Source organism: Gobio gobio (assembly GCF_949357685.1).
Source record: "Gobio gobio genome assembly, chromosome: 17".
Taxonomy (NCBI): Eukaryota; Metazoa; Chordata; class Actinopteri; order Cypriniformes; family Gobionidae; genus Gobio; species Gobio gobio.
The window spans coordinates 21,204,597-21,222,583 of record NC_137110.1 but is presented as its reverse complement, the minus strand read 5'-3'; the positions used below and the strand labels follow the sequence as shown (position 1 = coordinate 21,222,583).

The 17,987-nt window shown below is 37.8% G+C and overlaps 1 protein-coding gene across 1 annotated transcript in view; it reads right to left on the bottom strand.

The window, feature by feature from the left end:
* The window catches only part of cachd1 (cache domain containing 1), a 94,220-nt gene that overhangs the window by 6,396 nt on the left and 69,837 nt on the right, over positions 1–17,987 (bottom strand). The window contains exons 11-25 of the mRNA XM_079840801.1: positions 17,849–17,972; positions 17,620–17,737; positions 16,800–16,968; positions 16,458–16,600; positions 16,034–16,215; positions 15,677–15,787; positions 14,643–14,765; positions 10,536–10,635; positions 10,212–10,328; positions 9,731–9,891; positions 7,791–7,877; positions 7,041–7,157; positions 6,274–6,425; positions 5,834–5,995; positions 216–293 (exon numbers count right to left, since the gene is read on the bottom strand). Of these exons, the coding sequence (XP_079696927.1) occupies positions 216–293; positions 5,834–5,995; positions 6,274–6,425; positions 7,041–7,157; positions 7,791–7,877; positions 9,731–9,891; positions 10,212–10,328; positions 10,536–10,635; positions 14,643–14,765; positions 15,677–15,787; positions 16,034–16,215; positions 16,458–16,600; positions 16,800–16,968; positions 17,620–17,737; positions 17,849–17,972 (1,944 nt within the window). The remainder of the gene's footprint in view (positions 1–215; positions 294–5,833; positions 5,996–6,273; positions 6,426–7,040; positions 7,158–7,790; positions 7,878–9,730; positions 9,892–10,211; positions 10,329–10,535; positions 10,636–14,642; positions 14,766–15,676; positions 15,788–16,033; positions 16,216–16,457; positions 16,601–16,799; positions 16,969–17,619; positions 17,738–17,848; positions 17,973–17,987) is intronic.

The following is a 17,987-nucleotide window of genomic DNA, read 5'->3' as shown; positions in this document are numbered from 1 at the left end:
CAGCACACCATACACAAAGAATTCAAGGATTATTATTCATTTGGTGTCTGATGCGTTGAATCAGTGAAAAACAGCATTAACGGTACAAAGTATAATACTGCAGATTTGATGTTCATAAAACCCTCAGTGAAATTACTAATGCAAAAATGGGCATGAATATATTTTCTGTGCTCATTTGTGTGAAGCTGTGCCAGACAGGCAGGCGGGTATCTTACTTATTCCTCTGTCTTCGTGACTGTCTTCATCTCGGTCATCTCGCTCGTTGTCCAGGTTGGACATCCGCACAGACATCTCTGATGAAAGAGAGAGAGGGAGACAGACAGGCAGAGGATACGATTAGAAAGATGAAGCAACCTTGAACACATTTGATGTAATATATATTTGTGTTCACTTTTGGTCCACAGTCTCTCTCACGAATTTGCCCATGAATGCCCATCAGACTTTATCAGACAGTTCATGTAACTGCAGAAAAAAGTAGCACTTCTCAGACTGATTCAAACCGGTTTGTATTGTATCAGACAAAAAGTTATGCACATAGAGGCAGAATTGGGAGCATTAGGGAGCAACTGCAAGGAAACAGGGAATTAAACTCTTTAAATTACTTTTATATCCTTCTAAGGTCCTTTTAGCGGTCAGCTATGCTTTATTATCTCATTAGCACGGGGAGTAGCACACTTTAAAAGTGCACTCAATAATTTGTACCTCATTAAAGTGAGTTTTACTTGCTCTGCCTCAAAAAACAACTTTTCTTTTCAGGATGACATCATCACCAGAGTCTTTGTCAAGAGATCACTTGTCACCTTCTAATCAGTTCTCGATTTATAAAGTCCCAGCCTACATTTTTAATCCCTGGATATCCTGTTTCACTCTGAATGTGTCACATAATAGAAGTAACACTGGTTGTAAGCGCTGTGTCATGTTGACTTTGATTCAATAGTCTTGTCCTAAATGAAACTTGTTTATTTGACTAAAATATTACTTAAAGGGTAACTAAACCCCTGCTCAGAGCTTAACTCCACCCACTGGCAAATTTTGAAAAATGCTGGAAAAGTGGGCAGAGCCCGGCGGACACAGAGGGGACGAACCGAGGGCGGGGCTGAGCGGAGGGCGTGCACCTGAGACCCGCAGGGACGGATTGATTGACAGCTGTCTGACTCGCGAGTCGCAGAGATGGAGAATGACTGGAGTGACGCCAGCTTTGCAACAGAGCGGTCATTTCTCCTACCTTCACCTGAAGTGGAGAAGGATGGATTGTCTGTAGAGTCAGACACAGACCCAGAGCCTTATCAATGCGAGCCGCTGGCTCAAACTGCGTTAACAGCACGTTACAGTATTGTTATTCGTCACCGCGTGATCTATCTGCGTCCGCGGCAACCACTTGCGTGTCAGGGTTTGAAAGCGCGTCTCATGTATGAAACTTATCTGTACACATGATGGGCGGCAATAATATCGCAAGAAAAGCCTGACGTGTACTAACAACTGCATTATTTAACCGCATTTTCTTCAATACAATGTTAAAGCAAGTGTCAAGTGAGTTTCATTCATAATGTTTACTTCATGTAACATGACAGTTCATACTGGAGTGAAGCCGTTCTCCTCATGTGATTGGGGGAAACATTTCTGAGGGCGTGGTGAGCTCGTGCTTGGAGGTGCGGATTGTGAGCCGTTGGAGGTACCATCCTACGTCACGATGTACCACAACGTCCAATAGGAAAATTCAACTGCAGTAGCCACCGTTCAACCTTAAGAGGGCAGCACTTTGGCGGTTTTACACCATATTTTATAGAATTAAAACACTTTATACTCAAATGTCAAAACATTTACTCGAATCAATGAACAGCATTAATAAAGCCCCAGTATTACAGATCATTAACTAAAAAAAGTTAGTTTAGGGTTTAGTTACCCTTTAAAGAACATGGCACAGGTATTTCTGTGCCAAAAACTCCTTCATGATCATTTTTTTTTTCCGAGTATGGTGCTGTATGACATCATAAAGGGCAGAATTCCCAGCACCCCCATCAACGAGCTGCCCCATCCGTCGGGAGCACTGTCATTTTTTTTAGACCACGAAATCAACAATGTTTTTTGTTGTGAGGGAAAGATAACCTAGTTCAGCTTCCCAAATAACCCAGCGTTAAGGAAATAGTGGATGCATTTTGTTTTTCCTGGATACCTCTATAGGTACTCAAGACTGGCAGAAACTGTGTGTGTTATGTACCCTTTGAGCAGAAATCACATGGAATGAGTTACAGCATATTTCATAGTTCCTAGCATGCTTTGCTTCCGACTGTTAAAGGGGAGTAAATGTCAAGTCAAGTCACCTTTATTTATATAGTGCATACAGGTCGTTTCAAAGCAGCTTCAACAGTGATGAAAATGATGCATTTTTCGGCTGTTGTCCAGCTGTGCAGTGTTGATTCAGTTACATTGTAAAGATCATCAATTTAGTTCATTTAATCTATAAAGCAGTTCTGCAAAAAAATGTCATCGTCCAGCTCAGTTCAGTCCTCATTCAAGTGTCAGTACAGTCAGATCAATAATATTGTTTAAAATTAAATGTTAAATTAAGTGTCATTTATATGTTTTTACTCAAGATTATTATAGGAGGTGATCTGTTAGTGTGTTGTGTTGTGTTGTGTTGTGTTGTGTTGTGTTGTGTTGTGTTGTGTTGTGTTGTGTTGTGTTGTGTTGTGTTGTGTTGTGTTGTGTTGTGTTGTGTTGTGTTGTGTTGTGTTGTGTTGTGTTGTGTTGTGTTGTGTTGTGTTGTGTTGTGTTGTGTTGTGTTGTGTTGTGTTGTGTTGTTATTTAAAATGTATTCTCAGTCTGAGTAGGTACTACATTTGAATATGAACTAACTTCATGATCGTTAAAAAAGTATGTTCTATATAGTAAGAATATTTTATATGGGTAGTATGAATTAAATTTGGATGCAAGCAGCTTTCATGTAGCTCAAACAATAGGGTGTGGCGCTAGCAAGGCCAATGTCATGGGTTCGATTCCCAGGGAAAGCAAGAACTGACAAAATGTTAAATGTGTAAAAACACAAACATCCAACATATTGTAACTGTCACTTGACCGATTAGTGTCAATTCCATTCATAAATCCTGTCCCGTGCACTCACGGGATAGTAAAATTTCCATAGAATGTGCACTTCAGAATCTCAGAGGTAGTAGTAGGTCATCCAGGTTCTTTTCGCCTACGTTTTTCAAATACTATGTATTCCGCACTTTCCAATAGGTTGCACGTGAGGGGAAAAACGTAGCTTTCTTCCACTTAAGAAGAGTTGTGCACTTTTAAGCAATTTTTATTTTACTATATCTCTTTACATAAATATTATTTTCTACTTAAAGGGGTGGTAAAGCACGATTTCACTATTCTAACTTTAGCTAGTGTGTAATGTTGCTGTTTGAGCATAAACAACATCTGCAAAGTTACAACGTTCAAAGTTTAAAGCAAAGGGAGATATTTGCTTTTAAAGAAATCAATTTCTAAGGACCACAGCAAACGGCCGGTAGGCGACTACAGACATTCCTCCAGGGTTGCTGACATCACCAGCCCCAATATTTACATAAACCCCTCCCCCGAGAATATTAAATAAGGGGGACGAGGCCATTTTGTATCGCCGCGGGGAAGTTGTGGTATAGTTAGTAGGCTGGAGGTGTTGCCGCAATGCCAACGAAACGCTGTTATTTTCATCCGGATTGCAGGTCCACTTTGTTCAGCCTTCCTAGGGACAGGGGTGCGTTGCAGTGCGTTTAACATATACCATGTTATATGCATGTGTGTTTGAGACAGAGGGGAACAGGTCGCATTTGCAGCAGATATATGCTGCCCATTATAAATCAAAGCATGATACAAGGGTCGGAGAAGACTGGAAAATGTGACATAATGGACAATATTCGTCTGTATTTGTAAATCACGAGCCACGGTTCAGTTGCGCGAGACAAACACTGCCAGTGTGGATCATGCACGACGGGCGCGCGCGGCTCCCGCTGCACATTTCACTGAGAAAAGCTTCCACAATCTTCGCGAGTTCAACTAAGGATTCGCACTACGGCTTGTCCTGAAAGATGGATTTAAAAACAGAAGCTGTTTACGGGCAACAACCTGTAAGTATGATTTATTTTTAGTCGATGTGTTTTCCTGTAATAGTTTGTGTTGTTAATTGTACATTGTAGCAAGGAAGTAAACAGATGACAACGCTGTTCTGCAAACCAGTCTGTTAAATGCTCATTCATACTTAACGTTATCCGACGAACACCTAACGTTACAAACACCTAACGTTAAAATCTCAACAGCGAACTTGGCATTAGTGTAAATTATTCTTTGATTAGAGATTTTATGTATTGTTTATCTACAGGCATGCTAAACATGGTTCTGTGTTTGATTTGGCTACTATAGTAAAGCCAATGTTTAGTGTTTGTTTTGGGTTAATAGTTCTTGCGACAGATATTTGGCTATAATCGTTCTAAAAATACAAAAGTAACAGTGCCATTCAGTAATGATCACTATAGATTCGCAGTCTTTACTCTTGAGGACTGAACAGGTTCTGCTCGATCATCTTCACTAAAATGTTCTGGGTCTGATTCGGGCTCAGATTGGTATGGTTTTATTGACGCCATTGTTTCTAATACTGGCCAAAGCACAGTCTACCGGTAAAGGTAAGGGGCGTGACGTTTCCGACAAACGTGCACTAGGCGGTTAGCGAATCAGAACACACTGGGCCAGCTATCCAATCTGAGCCCATTGCGTATTTTTGAGGGACTGGCTTCATACAACCCCGAAACCATCAGACCGTTTTTACAAGGAGGGACAGAGCAGTGTAGAATAAAGGTCAAATATATGAAAAATAATGAATTTTTTTTAAAAAACGAAGCATGAACACAGGTTACAGTTCACCCCACAAACACACTCAAGCCTTCGAAAGAATGTGTTTTACCACCCCTTTAAAAGCTATAATTTCGTTATTTTACTAACCCAACTAATGACTCATCCGCACTTTCCAATAGGTTGCATGCACTTTTCGCAATCCGTTACGGAGCTATTCAATTTTGATTTTGCATTTTTTTTTTTTTAAGCGTTCCTTCGTGTAGTTCATATTATCACTTTACAATATTTCAATAACAATTTATTTTGTAGCCTATGCTATGCTTTGCACGACAAAAAGTTAATTGTGCTGCTAATTATAAGTGAAATGTAAATCCAGAGTTTCTTGTTCTTGATTTGTTGTTTTTCTGTGTTTTAATAAATGTGTTATCAGAATCACCTTCATTCTTTCATTTGATTTGCCATTATGGCCAAGGCAAATTGTCTTTAAAAGTATTAACCAGACAAAAGTTATTTGACGTTCGCTGAAGTCTGGGTTTATCTTAAACTGCTGATGATATCGTCAATCGGCACAACCCTAGTATACGTTGCTTTATTTAAAAGCAATGGCTGTGCACTCTTCATCACAGCATGCAAGTGTGCTTGTGCTAAAACTAATTAGCAGTTAACAGTGAAAGATTAGAGTTAATTTAAAGATTCTGATTTTAATGGTTCAATGCAATTTAATTAAGTTTCAACTACACAAAGTATTTAAGTGGAATTATAGTTTAATTTAACATTATGTGGACTCAAATGAAATAAGTTGGCAGTACTCATAAATATTACTTTTTAAACTTGCGTGGTTTATAGGCAATCATTTTCCAAAATGGTTTGAGTTACCTTAACTCGTTGGATTTTACAGTCCAAACTATTAAAGTCAAATAATAACAACAATAGTCAAACTTTATTTCCCAACAGCTCCAGGTAAGAATCTTTCATTTTTAAGACTTAAAGTGTCCAGACTCACCCTGTGCAGCCAGTGGGGACATGTGTTGATGGCTGCGACGATGGATCTGGTGCCTGTAGGCATACACAGCCAACACCAGCACCATAATGCATCCCATAATCCCTCCTGCTACTGGCCCCACGGGCGCACTCTTGATCATGTTCAGTGAAGCCAACTCCTCGTCTGCACAGAGACAAGTAGTACAAAAATAATTATATAATGAAATGAAATAATGAAATACAGCATTCAGGCTAGCAAAGATCCTCAAGGCGCAATCTGTGACTCATGAAGTCAGTGTAATTCCAAACTTCTGTGCATATCTTTCTAAAACAGTAAAACTTTAAAAAAGAAAAAGAAATAAGTAACTAGTTGACCAATCCCTCTGCTATTTACCTACATATGCTATTATAAACATATATTAATAAACTCTAATATGTGTGACTACAGCAGTAGTAGCTTACCTATAATGCCCAGTCCATCCACATACGGACTCTTGGCACCCACTATCCCTCCAAAACATTCCTTCTGCAGGGCACAGTAAGGCTTATCCAGGTGGGTCTTTCCATCGCTGTCCACCATACACCACTCACAGTCCAGAACACCAAAACAGTCACTGAAACCCAGAACATACACAATATATATAACACATACAGTACCATTTGAAAGTTTGGGAACGGTAAGATTTAATTTAGTTAATAAAAATAAAAAAACAGTAATATTATATAGTACCATTAAAATTAACATGTTTCTATGGAAATATTTTTTAAAATGTTATTTAATCCTGGATTGGCAAAGTTGAATTATCAACAGCCATTACTCCAGTCTACAGTGTCACACAATCCTTCAGAAAACATTGTAATATAAATGCATAAGCATTTTATAAAGTAGATTATATTTATTTATTTTCTTTTTACCACATATGTATATTTAACATCTAGTCACACTAAACACAGTTCTGGTTCTTTGAGACTACAATGCAAATCATTAAAATGTTCAAACACATTACTCATGAGATATTTGTGAGTTTTTGATCCGTCAATCTCTAATAATAGCTGATGTTGCCTGATCTTGAGAAACGCGCATGCTTTTTGTTCTGGTCAGCAAAGGTTGTGAATAAATGATGCAAGATTAGCTGTTCTAAGTGAAAGGAGAATCATCATTACTCTCAGAGAAGCTGTGTTTCTGTTAAGGTCAGGCTGATCCCAACTGATACAGTATATGGCCTTACCTGCTGGTGAAGCGCTGGCTGCATCTGGTGTTGATACACTGAGGCAGAGTGTCCTGTAGACTGGGCTCAATTACAGTCAAAGACAAAGGCTCCTGGTGCACGTCGCAGCTCGGGTTTCTGCACACACACACACACAAACATATAGTAGTAAGGCAAGCTAAGTCAGTTAGGCTCTAAATACAACATGGAACTCATTAAAGTCAAAGCTATTTGTAATTACTAACAGTCTAATAATTACTAAATGACATTCAACAGACAACAAATAATGAACAGTTATTATTGTTACACAATGAATAATACCCAGACTTCCTTTACCAGACAGCTCTCCATAGCAAAGTATGGATTTATTAGTATTCAAGTGTAAAATGTTTCACTAAATGAACAGATGGTGCAGTGCCAGAAAGGTAAATGCCTTGAGATCTCTCAGCTGGGAATAATGCGACAAACCTGAACGTGTCTAAACATCTAGTGTGCAATTCTGAGCTGAACGGCTAATTGAGGACACAGGTGGCTGGATATCTATTCATCGTGACAAACAAGAACTTGATGAAGTGACAGGCAGAAGCCTGTGTGTGTGTGTCTAAGTGTGATTCATTCCAGTGCATGCTGATGAGAATCTGGACATGTGATCCAGTGATTAATTTTTTGGATAATTTATCAATGCAATCACATGTAACACGGTTTAAAAAGGCTTAAATGTCTACTTTTACATGTCTTTCTATAAATAATGCAAGAGCAGCAGTGGTTTACCTGTTCTCAGCGTTGGTGAGGTTGCCAGTACATTCGTTCACCTCTAGAGGGCATTCACAGGGGCACTCGCATTCATTTTGCTCCATTCTGAGGAAGATAGGAATATAGGACTAGTCTATTTGAAGGTCTTTAAACCTGAAACTTTCAACTTGACTATTATTTATATAAAGTGAACAAGACCCCATGAAAGCAAATTTTGAGTTGTGTGGCTTTTAGTCCAAGCAAACTCTATGCTAGCGTACTCCTAAAAGTTGATACAAATATTTTTAGCAGTTAAATGCATTTTAAATGTACAGTCTTCCCGACAAAAATAAATAAATAAAGATTTGTGCAATCAAATGTTCATGGTTCATGACTGTAGCCATAGAATTTAAAAAAGATGGACAGCACATTTCCGCTTCCTTCCACTGTAGAAAAACTAACCCAAAGTATCCCAGCAATGGTCGTTGCTGATTACTTAATTTGGAGCCCGAGTCTGTGCAGTATTGGAGCCGCAATATCAAGGTCACGCCCATACTCCCACAGACTCAACAGCAATCACAGCTGTCAATCATGACATTACACCCCATTTTTATAGCAAGTAGTTTATAGTTTATAGCAAAACTAACACTTGAACATACATCCGAGCGATGAGAACCATCTAAAATGACAGAAGTTATCTTTGTAAAAAAATTTTTGAAGTATAATTGGATTTTTTTGTTTGGCTCGCGTCCCAATGGATTACATGGAGAGGGCAGGGTTTATGACCTATACTGCAGCCACCAGGTGGGGGGGCGATCGAAATGCTTTGGCTTCACTTTTTAGGACTTGTGTGACAGTGGCACACTCTACTGTAACTAAAGCCTATTGGGAATTGGCAAAAAGTATTAACCCTTCAATGTGTCCAATCCAAATTTTTAGTTTCTAGGAAATACACTAACACAGGCTGGAAAACTCAAACCATTTCATTGGGTCCTTAAATATGAGAATGGGGAAATTAAAGTATAGACGTGTACAACATTTATATGAAATGTAATGAGATATTTTTGTATTTAATTTAATTGGCTATAAGATTTATATTATAAACTTCAGTAATCTAAATTAATGTTAAATTCAACATTTACTAATACATTATTAAAATCAAAAGCTGTGTTTGTTAACTTTAGTTTGTGCACTGTGAACTAACATGAACAAACAATAAACAACTGTATTTTTATTAATTAATTTTAGCAAATATTAATAAATACTTTAATAAATGTTTTGTTCATTGTTAGTTCATGTTAGTTAGTAAGTACATTAACTAATGTTAACTAATGAAACCTTGTTGTAAGTGTTACCCAAACGTCTTGTATTTTCATTATGAAACACACACAAAGTAAATAAATGCCATTCAAATATTTGGGTTCAGTTAAGTTAAAGAAATGAATGCTTCTATTTAGCAAGGATGCATTACATTGATTAGACTTTTTTAATACATGTTACAAGAGGTTTCTATTTCACATAAATAGTTATTTTGAACTTTCTATTCATCAAAAATATTTACAAAAAATGCATCAAGGTTTCTACAAAAACATTTAACTTTTTTTTTTTTTACATTGATAATGATAAGAAATGTTTCTTGAGCACCAAATCAGCATATTAAAATGATTTCTGAAGGATCAAGTGACACTGAAGAGAAATGACGCTGAAAAGGTTGTGTTTCCATCACAGAAATAAATTATATTAAAAAAATATTTAAATAAAGAAAACTGTCATTTTAAATTGCATTAATATTTCACAGTATTGCTGTTTTACTGTATGTTTTGATCAAATAAATGCAGCCTTGGTGAACATAAGAGACTTTTAAATAATTTTTTTAAAATCTTACCGACCCCAAAGTTTTGAACGGCAGAGTAAACAAATAAAGCTATGCCTTAACATTTACATAAATTAATAAGAGTTCTGCAGAAGTTAAACATTACCTGTGGCAGTTAAGACAAAGCCGATCTACAGTACTGCAAGCACAGAAGGCCAGCGAATCACAGGTCTCATTCACAATGCCAGCAAACGCATTGGTTCCTGGGATACGGGTAAGCCGGTACTTTGAGCAATGACTGCCATGCACAAGGTTTGTCAGATCACCCTTAAAAATCACAAACGCACAGAAAGGCATCAAAGAATTATTTGATTTCAAAAGTCTTTCACACTATGCATACAGTTTCTGAATAGAAAGCCACAACTTTGTTCATTTAAAAAAGAAAATACATTATTATACTATAAAGCACATCTGCTATAGCAGATTTTAAAATAACCTCCACTAGGTGGCATCCAAACATCAGTAATATAAGAAACTGACTAATCATATCATAAAAACAGCAGGATTGTCCTTTAAAACTGAATTCACAGCAGCTCTATATGACATTATTGTTTTTATTATTGACATCATTATGTGACTTCACTCACCACAATGCTGGTGTTGAACTTGTAGAAACGCTGCACAGTACGATCACTGAAACTGTTACACAGGTTCTTCTTCACAAAGTTGGGGTGATTAAGAATGTCATTGGCCACTAGAGGCTCCTAAAGGCAAGCAAAACAGGAGAAAATAAGCTGATGAACTCAATAGGTTTGTTTTTTTGGTTTGTTTTTTGTTTCATTACCACTCCTTGAATATAATATGGCTTAGGATGAAAAACAGTTCAATTTTCCACCAAAAAAAAAAAAAGCCATGAAAAGCCTATTTTCTTCTATTTTCTATTTTCTGGCCTCAGATCCACAGTTCCCTACCTTATGAGTAATATGTTGCTGTTCTGCGGGAGCGTGGCCCTTCGGATCAATCAGGGTCGGATGGGCCACCAAATAGCCTCTGTCCTCCATGATAAAACACCTACACATGTATAAAGACCAAGACACGCATGATCAAGCAATCGGTGCCTGTACAAATATTCAAAATGACATTTAGAGGGGAAAGGTGGAAGGAAACAGTACAGGGAGTGCAGAATTATTAGGCACGTTGATTTTCTGATCATATTTTTTTTCAAGCCACATTTGACCAATTCCAAACCACAGTAATCCTAATAACTACTATTGATTTAGTATTTAATAATGTATAAGTTATATATAATTGTTCATGAAGGCTGGAAATGAAAATCACCTTATATTCAGGTGTGCAGAATTATTAGGCATGTTTTCTTTTACAGATAAATTGAGCCAAAAAAGAGATTTAACTCAGACTGAAAAGTCAAAAAGTATTAAATGCCCATGAGAAGGATGCAATACTAATGCAATACTAGACATTGCAGTTAAGGCGTGACCATTGGACAGTGAAATGCTCGTTGGGTCAGCAGGGTCAGACAAAAACATGTGGCGGAGAAAAGACACCTGTTAACTGCAAAAGAATTAAGAATTAAGGTGAAGAATTAAGGGTGAAACCATCAGGAACCCTTTAGTCTCCAGCGCCACCATTTTCCAGAGCTGCAACCTACCTGGAGTCTCCAGAAGTGCAAGGTGTCAGGATCTCAGAGACTTCAGTTAGGTAAAGAATCCTAAAAAATGACCCCCACTAAATAAGAATCACAAGCTGAAGTGTTGTAAAATACATGAAGCCTGCTTTTTTATAGGCTTTATAGGTTTTATAGGTTGAGAATGACTCTTGAAGGACCAGCACCACATCCTCTAGTACCACTGTTTGAAGAATTAATCTTCCAGAATCGGGCAGTACGTTTTGGGAGTTCATTTTAGTCCATCCTGAAGTCCGTTTTGCAGAGATGGACTAAAAATGAACTCCCAAAACGTACTGCCAGATTCTGGAAGATGAATTCTTCAAACAGTGGTACTAGAGGATGTGGTGCTGGTCCTTCAAGAGTCACTCTCAACCTATCTGTCCATAAAGCCTATAAAAAAACCTTCTTCATGTATTTTACAACACTTCAGCTTGTGATTCTTATTTAGTGGGGGTCATTTTTTAGGATTCTTTACCTAACTGAAGTCTCTGAGATCCTGACACCTTGCACTTCTGGAGACTCCAGGTAGGTTGCAGCTCTGGAAAATGGTGGCGCTGGAGACTAAAGGGTTCCTGATGGTTTCACCCTTAATTCTTCACCTTAATTCTTTTGCAGTTAACAGGTGTCTTTTCTTCACCACCTGTTTTTGTCAGATCCTGCTGACCCAACGAGCATTTCACTGTCCAATGGTCACGCCTTAACTGCAATGTCTAGTATTGCATTAGTATTGCATCCTTCTCATGGGCATTTAAGACTTTTTGACTTTTCAGTCTGAGTTAAATCTCTTTTTTGGCTCAATTTATCTGTAAAAGAAAACATGCCTAATAATTCTGCACACCTGAATATAAGGTGATTTTCATTTCCAGCCTTCATGAACAATTATATATCACTTATACATTATTAAATACTAAATCAATAGTAGTTATTAGGATTACTGTGGTTTGGAATTGGTCAAATGTGCCTGGAAAAAAAATATGATCAGAAAATCAACGTGCCTAATAATTCTGCACTCCCTGTAGATGGCTTCCTGTATGTTCATAAGGTACCATCTGCAGATCAGAACGTTATTGTGTGGCACACTGAGGCATTCCACTTCACTAATCCTGTTTAATGACCATAGCACTGAAAACTCAAAGAACACTGAGGCCTCCACAGCACAGACAGATAAAGAGACAGAGAGAGCATGAAGAGGGACAAAGAGAGAGACAAACTGGTAGAAATAGAGTTAAGAAGAAAGAAAGAAAGAGGGAGGGAAGAGAGGAATGAGAAGGAAGAGTAAGGGAGAGACAGAAAAGAAGAGAGAGGGGGAAAATGGGGACACTGGCACCTAACATAACAGGATGTGTCTGGAATGCAGCCCTAATCAGCTTATCTCCCTTTGTGTCTTTCAGTCAAACCTAAAAAAATTATTCTGTTTCTTCCATGGCATTTATATATTGCAGCAGTAGGATTTATTTGTCGTGTTTGCAAAGGCCAGCATTACTATTGCAAATTCTCAGGGTTAAAATGTGCTACAGACATGAATGATGCTACAAATTGTACAGCTTGAGGAGGTGTGCTTTTATGAGATTGTATTAATTAAAAACGTGCGCAAAAATCCCTTACTCTTGCATTAAAAGCACATATAGGTACATATATATATATCCATCTATCTATCCATCCATCTAGCCCAGTGTTATTTAGGTGAAATGATCATGCAGTCAATACAGATATTTCAAAAAAACATTCAAAACAAGCAGGGCAATAATTTAAAAACTCAAAAGTGTCTGCTCTATTACAAATAATTTATATTTAAAAAATACACAAAACAGGCATTACAAGATGGAAATATAGACTAGAAAAGATATTTAAATTTGTTCTGCCCTTATGTCCATCACTCACTGCAGAGTTGCCAGTTTTGGGGGTCTTTTCAGCTCTTAACACCGAATGTGCTCTTATAGATCAACACGTTCTCATGAAATGCGTATCTATAACACATATTGGATTTATACGGCAAAATTACTTTTTACATGCATATGTACATATTGTCAACCCATTGGGTAGGATTATTGGTGTGGGTTATGTGCATTTAACGCCATAAATTGCATATCATATGCACGCGAAAAATGGGTATCATATGCACGTAAAAACTCATTTTGCCGTATAAATCTAATGTAGAAAAAAGATTGGATGGATGGATGGACCAGCCATTCGTAAGGTCTTATTTAAACTTGAACAACGTTCACACTAGGGGCTTAGTGACTACATAAAGCAGATTTCCATTTGAATATGAATACATAATCATGAAATCAATTATAGCTATATATGAGCTATAATAGAGATATATATGAAGCCTCCCACCCCTTTTTTATTGACAGAAATTAGGTATAGTAGATTAAAAAAAAAGAAGAAAAAAAAAGCATTATAATTAATAATAATTTTATTTTAAAAATCCCCGAAATAATTACATTGTAGAATTCCAGAAATTTGGGGTGAATTAAACTAAATAGCATCTTGATTTTGAGTTGTTTGAGATTATTTAAGTTTATTTTAAAACATTTGAAGTCATCTTAAATGTTGTTCTCCTGGGTGAGAACCACTGATCTAAATAATATATTTAAATATGCAAAGATTAAATATTCAGGAACTGCATCTAAGATTAGACAGGCAATAAATAAAATATAAATGGAACAAACTATATTTTAATGAATCAATGCTGTTTATTCATGTAATTCTCTCTCTTAAAATGTAAAGGAGTGTAACTATTAAAATCATCATATATGTCTAAAGGGTCACACAAAACATGAGCTCACTGATGTAATCGGTGTGCCATTTTTTACCCAGCCTTTAAATCCTGGTCAGATGCTTCCATAAATATATTAGTTTACATAGAGTTTAATGATGCAATGCTCAACTATTCAGTTTTAACTTTGCGCTCATTTCATCAGTAACTAGGATTGTAACTTAAGCTAGTCTAATTCTCTAAATATTATAAACAACCACTTAGCAATAACAACACCATGGCACCACTCAATCCTATAAAAAAAATTAAAAAGTTAAAAAAAGTATCATTGTTACAGTCTTTATACTTTTTCATTCGTATCTCCCTCTCCCTCACTGTTTCTTGATCCCTAGCTCAGATCTTTCTCATTCCATCTCCTTCTATCCTAAAAGAGCGAGCTTAGAATCATGCAGAGAAGACTAAGTGAATGCCTCTTTTCCAACAGAAGCAAATCTGATTAGTTTCATTTGAAAGGGCTTTAAAGAGCCTCTGTGGGGCATTGATAGCTTCAGGCACTACGCTGGACACCACAGCTGGCACACTGGGGTCTTGGCAGGCACTAGAGAGTTTGAGAAGAACCAAACAGAAATGAGATGGGGGTTGGGGTTGGGGTCGGTGGGAAGGCCATACCGGATTTTGTTGCCCTTGTCTTGGTTGCAGATGGGCAGAAGATCCAACAGAACTTTGTAGAAGTAGCGCAGAGTGAAGTCAATGCCCATAACCGCTACCGTGTAACCGGAGGCCATTTGGGAACTGGGGAAGGAGTCAGATAAGTGTGTTGAACAATATGAAGGATGAGGAGATCTACAGTATCATGGGTCACCGCAATGGAGCTTTAGATCAGATCACACACTCCATAGTCACATTTCCTCCTCTTAAGAGAGAACTGATTGGAGAACTTAGAGGGAAAACATACTTTATCTACACTAGACATTCTGGAACACTGCCAGTTTCAAACAGCTTCATCATATCTCTAAACACACGACTATACACACACTGTACCAAGCACAAAGCCGACAGTGATAAGGCAGTTGTTTTTCATTAGCAACAGGTACTATGACGTACTATATGTGTTATGCGTTCTTCAACTAGACAGTAAATCTAAAAAAAAAAGAAGTGTTATATAAGACAAGTTATATTTTCACATTGAAGGGACAGTTCACATTCATAGTATATTATGACAAACTATGCTAGGTTAGATGTAAAATGTTTTGCATGTCAGAATGTGCGTGTATTAGATTTGCATATTAAAAAAAAAAAAGAAGAAGACCACAAGTCATGTGGATTAGTTTTTGATAGTATGGTGCTTTTTAGGCATTTTAAGAGCTTAACAGTGTAAAGCATCAGCCATTTAATTGTAGGGAAATGCAAACACCTTGAAAATAAGTAAAAGATGACAATTTAAATTTTACAGTTGAACTATTCATATTTATATTATTAGGTCTAAAGTTTGATCCATACAGGTATAAAAAACCAGCTAATGTCTGAATGAGCAAAAATAAATGCATGTCCATTCAATAAATGAATGCTTTAATACATAAAATCATGTGTTTAAACCAGTTGCTCTCAACCTTTTTGACTCAAAGACCCTGTGTCTCCAACACCAGTTCCCCCACCCCGATATAGTTGAGAACCACTAAACATGAAACTTTTAAACAACTGACCTTGAGGCATGGATGGTGTGGCTAATGGTGACCACATAGCCCGCCCCACCAACATCCAAGTAGGGTCCAGTAAAAGTGATGAGACCAGGATTGGCTACGGCATGTAGGTACCTAAAAGACAAAAGGGTCAATGGTAAAACCACATTTTAAACAAAAAAGTGTAGGATTTTTATTCATACAATCTCTGTATTAAAAAAATACACCCTCATTTGAGGTGCGTGTACAGCTGCATATGAACTCAAAATACCTCCTTGGGAATCTGACAGTTTGCTAAGCTTTAGTCAATAGACTGTAGGATCTGTTCACCAATGTCCCACTAGGAGTTTGAAGACCTCCGTCCTGAGGCTCAAATCTTACCATCGCCTCCTGGTGGGATCGAAGGCTTTGTCCATGAGCGAACCGGGGTAAATCCGCAGCACCCCATTGGGCGTTGCTATGTAACGCCTCACAATGTAGCAGTTGAGGCTGCTCATCTCCATAAGACTCATCCATTCATCTGTCACGTGACTGGTGGCCATCACCTCATTCCTCACAGAAGACTGGAAAACCAAAGGAGGGAGGGGGTGTTAAAGAATGCTACTTATATGAGAATCGTAAAGAGTGGTGCCCTGCATCTCCCTAATGAAAAAGCAAAAGAGGAGAGGAACATTGCCAACTAACAACTGCCAATTAGGACTGAGAAACTAACCGTGTGACCACTGACTGAAAGATCGAGTCATTCCCTGGTTGGCTACGAAACATGTATTGCTGAGATGGGCAGTAAGTGTGTGTTTGTGTGTACCTTAAGGCCCGGGTTGGCTATTAGCCGGGTGTTATCACTCAGGTAAGCAGTGTAGTGCTCCACCATGCGCTTGGTCTCCGGCTGACTCAAGTGCTCATATGGAGAGGAGAAACTACCCGCAGACAACATCACCGTGGGACTCTCTGAGGACAAAAAGAGAGATGAATCAGTTCCTAACCAGTAACAATAATAGTTACTTAAGAAAAAGAAAAATGCCTGTATTTACTGAGAAATGCAAGCTCTGCAAGGTACATGTCCAAATAACTATGAGAATACCCTACACTAGTACTTTTTTTTTTGCATAATATGTAAAGTTTGCGTTGATGTTTAGTCTGAGCTTACCGACTGTAGCAAGCTGTTTAAAGTGGAGGCAGGAGCTGGGTTGCCCCAGCAGATCGAGGCGGTGGTACAGGAGTTTGCTGCTGGGTGCCGTGTTTAGATTTTTCAGTTGCTTTACCGGGATCTCCGGCTGAACATAAACTATGCACAAAATAAACGAAGTGTCCTGAACCTGCAAATTACACATCAAGATAAGAGAAATGAGAAAAGCATATAAAAAAAAAATCCAATTCTCATTAGCATGCATATTACTAGGATATTGGCTGATTATTAGTACTCATAAAGCACATATTAATGCCTCACTCTGCATGACCATATTCTACATCCCTTAAACCTACCCAATACCTAAACTTAACAACTACCTTTCACTGTAAAAAAAAAAAATAAGGTCTCCTATTGAAAATTTTCAAGTGACCGATCACATCTAAATTTTTTAGTTGGCCAAATTGAATTTCTTGAATTTGAATTTAATTAAATTGCATCAATTCACAGAAATTCACCTGACCTGATCGGTCACTAGAAAATTTTCAATTGGAGACCTGATTTTTTTTTACAGTGTACTAACTATTAATAAACAGTAATTGGGAGTTTACTGAGGCAAAAGTCGTAGTTAATAGTTAGTTAATAGTGAGAATTGGACCCTAATCTAAAGTGTGACCAAAATTTCTCTAATAAACAACTACAAAAACAAAACGCATAAAAGAATAAATACAAAATAACACATAAATACAAAATATGAGTAGTAGTCATTCTACATAGTCTAGTTCTCCCTCAGGAGGCTGCTCTAAGCCAACTTTTGTGCCACTATGAAGGAATGGCGTACCAATTTCCAGGCGTAGCTGACATTGTAGGCATCTCGACTGGGATCACGTAGGCGGTTCATGTGCCAAGACAGAGAAGAGTTGACGGGCACAGCAATGACCTGGCTTCCCAGGGGCAGACTAACAGGAAGCATACAACATGAGCTTATCAATCATGTGAGTAACACAGCGAACTGTAGCAACAACTGGTCCCCAGGTATTTTTTGAATTAGAAATCCCATGAACACTCACCTGAGGATGTTTTGACGCACAGCAGCAAACCCTGGGATGTTCTCATAGTGGATGATGTCTGTATGGAGAGGTGCTTCAGTCATCAAGTATGGACGGGTGAGTGACGGGTGCATGAGGGTGTAGCCTAGAAGATATTCAA